At 34.8% G+C, this 12,563-nt stretch overlaps 1 protein-coding gene across 1 annotated transcript in view; it reads left to right on the forward strand.

Moving 5' to 3' along the window:
• LOC137032414 (B-cell receptor CD22-like) overlaps positions 1 to 12,563 on the forward strand; it is a 299,667-nt gene that overhangs the window by 34,107 nt on the left and 252,997 nt on the right. The window contains exon 7 of the mRNA XM_067404170.1: positions 814 to 819. Coding sequence (XP_067260271.1) covers positions 814 to 819 — 6 coding nt within the window. The remainder of the gene's footprint in view (positions 1 to 813; positions 820 to 12,563) is intronic.

Here is a 12,563-nt window from a genome sequence, read left to right on the forward strand (position 1 = left end):
ATGAATATTACACTAATTGAATTATCAGTTACAAATCTCAGATTTTGCATGCAGAAATGTCAGGATAAATAATCATTGTATTGATGCATTTGATGTTATTATTAATTCCAATACAGTGTAGCAATTTTAATAGGCTATATAGTTAATTTTCATCTGTGATACAAATTCTCAGGACCCCCTCAGGGAAAACCAGTCCCATGCAATCACTCTGATGTCACAATCCATTTTAAACAAATTTATAATTTACGACTTGCTGTATGTTTCTCATCTTGAACCAAACAGCTGAATGTATAAGTTTGCGTACATCCCATTTGTCTCCAATTGTATGACCCTCTTGCAGAATTTAAACTTAAAAAAAAATAAAATAAATAAATAATAATAATAATTAATTATTCATTCAATTCATTTTTTTAATACATTTACATGTTTTCAACAAACAGTTTTCAAACATGTTTTCAATACAATGGACACTTCAGAATTACAGTTATGGTCTTATTCTAACATTATCTGCTATATGCTTCATGAAACATTGCAACAGACATTTATCATACAGTTTAGCACTTTAAATATGACGAGTTGTATTAACTAAAGTAATAGGTAACACTTTTTAAATACAGCTATAAATGCTTTATACTTGATTAATAAGCATATCTATAATGAGTTTAATAATTGTATTGTCATACTTTATTAATGATCAATTTATCATTTCTAAATTAAGTATTACAGTATTTACAAACCAGTTAGTTGTCAGTGGTTCGGTCCCACTTTATATTAAGTGGCCTTAACTACTATGTACTTATATCAAAAAATAAGTACAATGTACTTATTGGGTTCATATTGAAATACAAAACACTTTTTATGCTACTGAGGTGGTATACGGGTAAAGTTAGGGAAAGCTTTGGTGGTATGGGTAGGTTTAAGGATAGGGGTAAGGGTTAAGGGATGGGTCAACAGTGTCATTATAAATGTAATTACAGAAATTAATTACAGATGCAATTACATGCAGGTGTTTTAATATATAAGTACAATGTAAAAACATGTATGTACACAATAAGTGCATTGTATCAAATGATTAATTTAAATGTAAGTACATAGTAGTTAAGGCCACTTAATATAAAGTGGGACGAGTGGTTCATAAGGATCATTTAGGAAGTGTAAGTAAATGATTAATAAACTATTTAAACATAAATTTATACATCCTATTATTTAGGCATATAGTAATAGTTACTCAGTGTATTAATAAGTGCTTTATTAACGCATATTCCTACTGTAATTCATGATTAATTCAGGTAGTTATAAAACATTTAGTAGTTGTCAGTTAATAAATAAATAACAAAAAAAGTAACAAGAAGAAAAAAAATACAGATTTTTCCCTGTCCTTCTTTTCTCTGTAAAGTAAGAGTGCACACTATTTCTGAACAAACAACTCTATGATAATTCAGTGATTCTGGGGTAATGAGATGTTCCTTTTGCTGCATTTATGTGCTCTCTGAATTATCGTAAATATGAGTTTCTTTGGTAAAAATTGCACACGAATGACCATTTTGAAACTTGAATGCGTTGAGCTCACAATCATGATTTCTGAAGTGGGAATTATCAAATTTAAGATAGCTCGTGAAGGCAGCATATATCCTTGGAGTGGGATCTGTTATGCCTAAATTGTAAAAACAATCAAATAATCACAAAACACAACAAAATAAAGAGAAAAATACATTTTAAATGCATTCTAAAGCTTTATTCAAGTTATGCTTACATGTTTTTATATTTGAAAGGTTACAAATATACATAAATATCAGTGTAGAGATCGCAACCATTAGTTACTACAGCCTATTCTGCTAGCTAGCTATGCCTTCATCACGCAAATGCTAGTGATGGGCAGATCGAGGCTTTGTGAAACACTGAAGCAGTTGAAGCAAATGTGCCTTAAAGGATTAGTCCACTTTTAAATTACACTTTTCCTGATAAATTTATCAGGAAAAGTGTATTTAAAAGTGGACTAATCCTTTAGAGGTGCCCTAGAGTGCTTTTTCACAAGATGTAATATAAGTCTAAGGTGTCAACTGAATGTGTCTGTGAAGTTTCAGCTCAAAATACCCCATAGATTTTTTTTTTTTTTTTAATTGATTTTTTTAACTGCTTATTTTGGGGCATCATTAACCACACACTGATTTTGGCAGCGCCGCCCCTTTAAATGGCCTGCTCCCTGCCACACAGGCTCTTGTCTATATTACAGCGCATAAACACAGTTCACACAGCTAATATAACCCTCAAATGGATCCTTACAAGATGTTCGTCATGCATGCTGTGTGCATGCTTCGAATTATGTGAGTAAAGTATTTATTTATATGTTTATATTTGATTCTGAATGAGTTTGAGGCTGTGCTCCGTGGCTAACGGCTAATGCTATTGTTGGAGAGATTTATAAAGAATGAAGTTGTGTTTATGAATTATACAGCCTCCAAGTGTTTAAAAAATGAAAATAGCGATGGCTCTTGTCTCCGTGAATACAGTAAGAAACGATGGTAACTTTAACCACATTTAACAGTACATTAGCAACATGCTAACGAAACTTTTAGAAAGACAATTTAAAAATATCACTAAAAATATGCTATCATGGATCATGTCAGTTATTATCGCTCCATCTGCCATTTTTCGCTGTTGTTCTTGCTGGCTTACCTTGTCTGTGCACAGATCCAGACGTTAATACTGCCTTTCCTTGTCTAATGCGTCGAATTGGCTGGCATATATGCAAATATTGGGGGCGTACATATTAATGATCCCGACAGTTACGTAACAGTCGGTGTTATGTTGAGATCCACATGTTTTCCGGAGGTCTTTTAAACAAATTAGATTTACATAAGAAAGAGGAAGCAATGGGGTTTGAAACTCACTGTATGTCTTTTCCATATACTGAACTCTTGTTATTCAACTATGTCGAGGTAAATTCAGGCACCTTTAATGTGGTCAGAACAGTTTGAATGCAACAAAACATTCATTAAAACACCTTTTATAAATCTATTGCAAATGTTTTATCAAAAGTAAAATCTACCAAATGCTAATCTAATCTGATAAGATGAAATATAGCGTGTCTGTATGATATGTGTTCTTTTATCAATTTTCAGGGCTTGTTTTGTTTGTTCCATGTCTCAACCTAAACAGGCCAATAAGATTAATAACTACCATTATTCATTTTAATTATTCTAATGTCTAATAAAATAATATCTACAAATGTAACTGATCAGAGATCAGGTAAAAACCATAGGGTAAATTAGATATTTCTGCTGAAAGAGTGTATATTTCACTGAAAAATGATTTTAGCTGTTTGTTCACTTAATTTAAAATGAGCAAAAGTAACACAAATCTTTAGGTTTTTACCTAAAACTCATTTACACTCACAAATTAAATTTGTAAAATGTTAAATTAACTTAATCCATTTGTGTTGGGCCTATATCAATCATGTTTGTTGTGTTGACTGAAACCGGGCACTGGATTTTTAGTTCCCAGCATGCTTTGCATTTATTTATTTATTTTTTTTATTTTTTAGTAAAGGAAAATACTTGTTAATGTATAATATTCACACTATAAAAAAATAGTTTCTTTAACTTAATTTGAATTTTTGTTTTTTTACATTGACTTAAGTTAAATTTAACTTTTTTTTTCAGTTAAACCAAATAAACAATTAGTTTGTTTAAATTGTTCTTGTCAGATATAAATAATTGTTTTATTTCAAATGTTTTAGCCATGTTTCAATTGAGTACTTTTTCATTCAAGCAATTCCAATTTTTTTCTTTTTCATTCATTCAAACTCATTTCTACTGTAAATAACTTTTCTGATTTCAGCCACTGAAACATCAACTGCAAACAATTAAATTAAATCTGTCGAGATCTCAGCAGAGGATGACAGACCAACTAATGTTAGTAAAGTATGTTTCAGTCAATTGAGATAGACACGTTTCAAATGTTTCACAAAACACACACTTTACACTAAAGGTGCATGAACAATTATAAATTAACACCTGAATTAATACTTGCTTCAACATAAACGTATGATTATTGAAGATATGAACTAATCATGAACCAATGAAGAGCTAATCTTGACTGAATTCATGCAACTACATCAGTACATGCTAATGCATTAATTATTAATATTCGTTTTAGTGCATGATAATTCATGTAACTTTATTGTAGTGTTCCCAACATTTCTCACCTGAACAATGTCCTGCAAACACTCACTGAGCCCTACAGAGATCACCATCGTCAAAGCAGCTGTCAGTTCCACAACATATATGTTACAGTACAGATGGAGACAGAGACACAGGTGTAATATAGTTTATTGAAGCGCCCTATCATAATATACGCGAGTAATATCGTTTATTGAAGTGCCCAGTGCCCAGAGACGCGTGAGCTGCGTGAATGAGTGGAGTGCGCCGTGTCCATGTGATGTAGAGCAAACCTGGTGGGCAACCCGACGGAGCGTCGGTGGAGGCATTGGACTCAGGCAGTGTCTCTTCAGACCAGACAATTAATGAAGATCTTCTTGGATAAGATCGGTTCAGGAGTTTCAGAGCTTTCTTCAGGACCATGGATGCGAGATAGGGCGTCAGCTTTTACATTCTTGGATCCAGGGCGATAAGAGATGGTGAAATTGAAACGAGTGAAAAACAGCCCATCGTGCTTGCCGTGGGTTTGGTCGTTTTGCATCTCGAAGATATTCCAGTTTCTTGTGGTCAGTTAGAACGACAAACGGATGTTTAGCTCCTTCGAGCCAATGCCTCCACTCTTTGAGGGCTAAATTGATGGCGAGAAGCTCCCTATTTCCAATGTCATAATTGACATAATATAATTGGTAACTGTCTTCCAGTTACCGAGTGGATCTGGTAAGTCGACTGCATGGCTGTTTTCTTGAGCTTGAGCTGGCGGCAGAGGGTGCCGGAGATGAAGTTTCCGGTTGACCCAGAATCGAGGAAGGCACTGACTAGAAGCAGTCAGGTTTACAACAGTTGTGAGTGGTTTCATCTCATTTATAGAGGGAATAATCACACTCACCATGGGGCGAGCTGGGCGAGTGGGGCATTTAGAGATGTAATGCCTGGATAGTCCACAATAAAGGCATAAATTCTGGTTGGTGGAGTAGGAAAAATGGTGGAGTTGGTTGGTGATGCAGGTAATGTAGTTTATTAAACAACCAGTGGCAAAACGGAGTGCAGGTAAGTGATGGCAGGTTAGATAGATGGCAGATATGAATACTGGATTGGTACTTTCTCTTGCAGATATCGTTGACGGATGACAGACTGGAACTGAGAAGACACAGTGGAACTCACACGAGACAAGGAAAAAACGAGACTTGGGAACACACTGTAAAACTCAATAAGTTCAGAATACTCAAAACATTTGAGGAAACTTATTACCTCGAAACATTTAAGTTAACTAACTTATTTTTTTTAAGTTAGTAGAACTTAATTTTTTTGTGACAAGTGGGGCGGGGCCGAGAGCCATGGAAGTGGAGCAATGCTAGTGTGGTGCACAGGTGTCTCTCATTAACAATCACATCACTGGCATTCCTTCGCTCCCACAGTTCTCAGCCTCGCCCTACTCAAGTACATATAGTTAATTTACATAAACATCACATTCAGATCTTGGTTAAATATTAGTTAGCAAAAAACACATGCTATTATAACTATAAAAGAGACTGTCAATATATATTTGCATGTATATGTTTTAAACATAAAAGTATAAGTGGTCTTAAAAGTTTTGCAGCCCATCCTCAACCTAACCACACGGTCTACTCTTCACCAGAATGGTAACCCTACAAAACTAACATAACAGAACCCCCTGTCAGTCCCAACATAACACAACATTAAACACTAACTTATGTCTCCCTATGTTAATCTTATGCAAAAACACACAAAATAACACTTAATTTCAACATTTAGACAGTCTGATGCAAAGAATGCTGGGAATTAGAAATCTGCTGCAACTAAAACAGTTTAGTTTACTTGAAATATGTCAGAGATGTGAACTCAAAAGTAAAAGAAGTTTTAAATACTCATAACAGTTAATTTAACTGAACTAATTTGTTTAATTTAAGTTTGTCCTACTCAAACGAATTAAGTATTTTGAGCATTAGGGTTTACAGTGCACACTGGAGACAGGTAAGTGTCTTGGAAGGAGTTCTTGAGATAAGCAGACAGGTAAGACCAAGTGCAAACAAGTGTCTGTGTGAGTGTGTGTGCCTTTTGTGCTGCTGCTGATGAGGGTTAGAATTCGGGTGATGACGTGGTAGAGCCTGGCTTGTCTGTGACAATTTGTCTTCACAGCAACTAGTATCAGCAGTGTCTCCAGAAATGTAATTTTATGTATCGTATGTACCGTTTAGTATGAAGGCAGTTCAAGGTTAGAGTTTCCTTCATTCTCCTCTTTGTTTTTTGACACTTGAATTTGAACTGGAATACATTTACATTTATTGTTCTTCTTGCACTTCTTACAGGTATGTTTGGCTTTTGAATCCATCTCTTGTCCGGTTGGTTGATTCGTTTTAACTGATGAGCTGATTTGGAAACATTCTCAGATCTTCACCAGTCTCTATCTGTGTGATCAGACTGTAATTTACATATGTACCTGCAGCCAATCGACTGCTCTCACACAAATAAAATTAGCATAAAATGCATCCATGTGTATATGGATATGTATATGTATGTGAAACACACAAGTACATGGTTTGTTTCAGAAGAATCACCTTCTCTGCGGCTACACAGACAAGTTTTTCTCCAAAATATTCGGTGACATATTTTCTACTTTAAGGAAAGAGGTATGTAATGAATGAATGTGAGGTATGTCATCATCATATATCTCTGTCGGCTGGAGATTTGTTTGTGCATTCTTTGGATGAAAGTATCTTTGAAAGAGTGTATAATAACTGATTACTGTAAATATGAATGTGTGGTTTGGTGGAGCCATTAGAAAACAGTAGATCAGTGTTTGTCAATTGGACTGGTGACCCAACACACAGTTTATTGTACAGAAGTCCGTGAAACAATTGAAACAAATACTGAAGATCATTAATATTATCATGAACAAATGTAAAATTTAAATCATTTAGAAAGCTCTTGGTTGATCAATAATGTATTTGTATAGTGAACAATCATGTAAGTTCCCACAAGTTAGACAATAATCCGATGAGAAATGCCTAAAAAGAAAGAAAATTGATAAGACCAAACATTGAACACATCACTTCAGGGCAGAAACTGTTTCTTTCTTTTTTTTTTTTTTTTTTTTTAGCTCAGACAAGGATGTTTTGTTGAAAAGCTCAAAATTTTTAACATGCAAATCTTTAAGCAAATGTAAAAATTTACATACTGTGATACAACAGATAAAGCTTCACGCCTCATGTCTCTCTGAGTGAGTGGAGAAATCCATTCTTGTCATAAAAACTTTCAAGACGACCAGGATCCATCTAGGGCCGTAGAATCCATGAGGAGAAGAGAGAGAGAGAGAGAGAGAGAGAGAGAGAGAGAGAGAAATAAAAAAAATAATAATTCACTCACCTTAACTTTTTGAGTTATCTTTTTGCACTGACTCAGTTAAGTTGTCTTTGGGTAGAATATTAAGTATGTTCAACTTGACAAATTTAATGTTCTGTAAAATATGTATTTTTGTTCAATTAGAGGTACTAATTTCCACTGACTTAATTAAGTTTTAATTACTTACAAATTGAAGTATTTTTCAACTTCAATAATAAATGTTATTGTAAACTGAGTCAACTGAGATAAGAATGCCATTGGATTGTTAATCAAAAGTAATGGCCCTTCATACTGAAACTGAAAATATCCATACATTATTGACATGCAAGCTGCGACTTTACAGTCACCGTTGGCTTGGAAACTCAGTAAACTGGGATGCAGCCACCCACGTGACCACACACTTACAGTATAAATAAGCCTAAAGTTTGGGTAGATATTAGGTTGGTCACACACTCCTGTGACACATGCTCATTGTTCACATTTCAATTCAAATCACATTTATTTGTATAGCGCTTTTTACAATACATATCTTTTCAAAGCAGCTTTACAGAGAATGCATGTCAAAATTACGGGCGTCCCGAGGTAAAACAGAAAAGCAAATGGATAATAATTAGGGTAGCTGCTGTTCATAATATTAAGCAAAGACAGTCATGTGCAATCTGATATGAGATGCATTACGTGAACGCTTGGCTAAAGAGATGTGTCTTTAATCTAGATTCAAACTGGGTGAGCGAGTCTGAGCCCTGAACATTATCAGGAAGGCTATTCCAGAGTTTCAGAGCCAAATGTGAAAATGCTCTCCCTCCTTTAGTGGGCTTTATCCTAGGAACAACCAGAAGTCCAGAGTTTTGTGATCTTAAGGAGTGTGAAGGATTGTAGGGTGATAGAAGATCGGTTAAGTACAAAGAAGCTAAACCATTTAGAGTTTATAGGTCATTAGCAATACTTTATAATCGATAAGGAACTTAATGAGTAACCAGTGTAGAGATGATAAGATTGGTGATATATGATCATATTTTCTTGACCTCTAGCAGCTGCATTTTGTACTAATTGTAGCTTATTTATTGCAGAAGCAGGACAACCAGCTAAGAAAGCATTACAGACACAGATAACATATTCCGAATCTTAGCAATGTTTCTGAGGTGAAAGAAGGCGGTTTTTGTAACATATGAAATATGATTTTCAAAGGACAAGTTGCTGTCTAATATGACACCCAGGTCTTTAACTGTCGAGGACGGAGTAACAGTACATCCTTCTAAATGCAGATTGTAGTCTGAGAGATTCTGTGTACAGGTTTTTGGCCCAATAAGTAATACTTCAGTCTTATCTGAATTTAATAGAAGAAAATTACTAGTCATCCAATGTTTTACTTATTTAATACATTCTGTCAGATTGGATAATTTAGAGATTTCATCTGGTTGTGTTGAAATATATAACTGAGTATCATCGGCATAGCAGTGGAAACTAATTCCATGTTTTCTTATAATATTGCCGAGTGGCAGCATGTAGATTGAAAATAGCAGAGGGCCTAACACTGATCCTTGCGGCACTTCGTAATTTACTATCATTATCTTAGATTTTTCCCCATTTAAATAGACAAAATTGTGACAAAATAAATGTTGTCTCCTGAAGGATCTTTAACTTAAATGACATTCTGTTCATTCATTCCAGGTGAAGACGAAGCTGTTTAGAGATTTAAGAATATTTCCTAGCTGACTGCTTCAAATTAAACTTCCGAGTCATGTGTTGTGGGAACAGCAAAGAAGTATGCGAGAACTGCCAGGACAATTGCAATGACGGATGCAGTTGCACCTGTCACGAAAGCACCAGTGCAAAATGGATGGAAACGTGCAAATGCTGTTTGAAAAGTTGTTGTTCCTGTTGGTTTGAGTGCTGTCTGGGATTTCTCGCTGCATTATGTTCAGGAATGTAAGTTACATTAGCTTTAAAATAACTATATTAATCACTGCATCCAACAAAATTTACAATTTCTTAAATTCATGATTATTAAAAATGAAAGCAAAATCTGCATCCAATCATGAGTGATGCTGACACCTTTAACAGGTAATTTAAAAGAGTGACAATAATAATAATAATAATAATAATAATAGAAAAAAACTATATAAAAACACTGTTTTCCAGGGGAAAAAAAGCAATCATTACAACAACAGCATGAATTTATGTAATTCCAGATTCGCGACAATACATATATATATATATATATATATATATATATATATATATATATATATATATATATATATATATATATATATATATATATATAAGATGAGTATTACATATGTAATGCTGGTATTACAAAGTAAACATGTTTTATGAGGACATTTCATGAGTCCTCATAATTAAAATGGCTTTAAAAACATACTAAACAATGTTTTATTGTAAATGTAAGAATGTAGAATGTTTTCGGGTAGGTTTAGGGGTAGAATGTACAGTTTGTACAGTATAAAAACCATTACATCTATGAAATGTCCTCACTAAAATTGTGCGTGTGTTTGTGTGTGTGTGTTGAGGCATAACAAACATTTAATGTTAATATTACATCTTTTTTTTTTTCAAGTGGCAGTTAAAACGAGTGAATGGAGTTCTGGAGGTGATGCAGTGGTCAGGACAAGTTACAGCTCCTGTGGGAAACAACATCCTGTTCCTATAGAAAATGTTATCTGTACAAATACCATTCCAGCATGAAGTTTAAAATAAACTAAATAACACATGAAATCAAAGCATTAATTCTTTAACAGTACACAGCCAAACTGAAATCCAGTAATTAATACCATTAGAAGAGTTTAAATGAACACTTTCTCAGTTGAAAAGTGAAGAATCCTTTCTTCTGAGTGTTTCTCAATGTGTGTCTATGTACTTGCATCTCCATGAAAACATTGTGTTGTGTTATTTTAATATCAGTTCTGATTGGTCAGTTTCGTAATGAGAGGACTTTAAGCTGTCAGCCTCTTCTGGCATACTATAAAACTCATCTGGGCTCAAAAGAAAAATAACAGCATTGCACATTTTGAGTTTCTCCTTTCTCTGCACACTTACGTGACACAAAAACAAAAGCTGTCCGGAAAGTTTCAGGTTTATGTAGTAAGTGGCTGGTTTGTAGCCACTCCGAAATAACAGGGGAATTACCAAAAGAACACGCAAATATGTTTCACCTAGAATAGGCAAGAGGAGTGAGTTTCTGTTTAAACAAACACTTATTAAAGTTAAAATAGTTTACAAAATTTAAAATCCCAATAATGCAGCATTGAATCGTCCTGGTAGTGTCACAGATGCCGTGTCTCCCGGACTCCATTCCCCATGATCCTCTTGTCTCCACACCTGCACTCACTTCCCTTGTCATCTCCCCATCATCACTGATCATCTGCACCTGGACTTCCTCATCAGCACTCCCTATATAATGGACTCACTTCCTTCACTCCCTCTCCATTCGTGATGTTGCTATGATGATTGTTTACCTAACGTGTGTTAAGTGTGTTTATCTCTCCTTCGTATTATTAAAGTACCCATTATTGTGGATTACCGAGTATTGCCTCTTCAGTACAGCACCACACGTAACCGGTAGGATGGGAAAAAAAAGAAATTAATTGATGCAGGGGCTGAGGCTTCCTTTTTGAGAAGCGGGCTGGGATGGTGCAGCCAGTGCACAAAAGAAATCCCGCCAATCAGAATCACATCCACAAAAATCACTCCAAATAATGACCAAAAATAGTGACACAGCAATAATGAAGTGAAGCCTGTGCAACCCAGGACCGGCCCGCTTCAACAGAACGCTCAGCTCCTGCAAGATACCAAAAAAAAAGAAAAATCACAGAATCAATGTACTAAAACAGTTAAATACAACCCCACCCCCCCCCCCAAAAAAAAAAAACAAAAAAAAACAACACTTGCAGTACTCAAATGAGCAAAATAATGATACAAATAAAAAAAAATTTTATTTACAAATAAAAATACAAAGTAGAGGAAACAAACGGTGCTGTCACAACAACAAAGATCACAAACTCAGAACTGATCACGGCTCATGATTGCAGTATAACCGGGATCACGGATACCGTGGTAATCACTCCGATTAATAGTGACTGTTAACAAAGTCAAAATCACAAAAGAACTGAGAGTTGGTGACAGTAATACAAAAAAATAAAATAAAATAAAATAAATAAATCAAGATACAAAAAAAGACAAATTAACCCAAGCAAAAATAATGACCACAAAAGAAAACAAATATCCGGCCCACTTAGCCACTGGACCAGACGTGTCGTGCTGGCGCGGCCCAGAGCGCGGGTTGGGAGAGAGAGGGAGAGAGAGAAAGCGCGATGCAATGCCTTAATGAGGACCCTAAACAAACTTTTTTTACACTTTCAACTTAAAACATACAACGATTTACAAGAGAGAAACAAGTTACTCACCTTATAATTAGACGACGTGACACTCACAACCACACGCACTCACAACAAAGTCATAGCTCCTTTAGTTGATGGGTTAACAGTTGGCGCTCCGACCTGGCTATTGTGCTGCCCTGACGCACAGGCAGGGCCGGCCCTAGCTTTGATGGGGCCCTAAGTAGAATTTCATTATGATAAACAGTATCAATTTATATAAAAAAAATAAATGTAAATGTATAGAATGGACAATGTCAAAATGAATACTTAAATAATTACATAAGTTTAGATGTAAACACTGAAGATTACAATAATAAATATATTATTAACATTTAAGGGATAGCTCACCCAATAAATGAAAATTCTGTCATCATTTACTCACTTTCATAATGTTCCAACCTGTATGAGTTTCTTCTGTTGAACACAAAATAAAATAAGATATTTTGAAAAAGCCACCAACTGTTTGGTTATACCCACATTGTTCAAAATATCTTATTTTATTTTGTGTTCAGCAGAAGAAAGAAATTAAAACAGGTTTGAAACAATATGAGAGTAAGTAAAAATAATGATGGCACAATTATCAGTGCCTGTAAGACAGAACAGCAGTTAGGATGTGAGCCACATCACTACTACAAGCTTATGA

This window comes from Chanodichthys erythropterus, chromosome 12, assembly GCF_024489055.1.
Source record: "Chanodichthys erythropterus isolate Z2021 chromosome 12, ASM2448905v1, whole genome shotgun sequence".
NCBI classification, from domain to species: Eukaryota; Metazoa; Chordata; class Actinopteri; order Cypriniformes; family Xenocyprididae; genus Chanodichthys; species Chanodichthys erythropterus.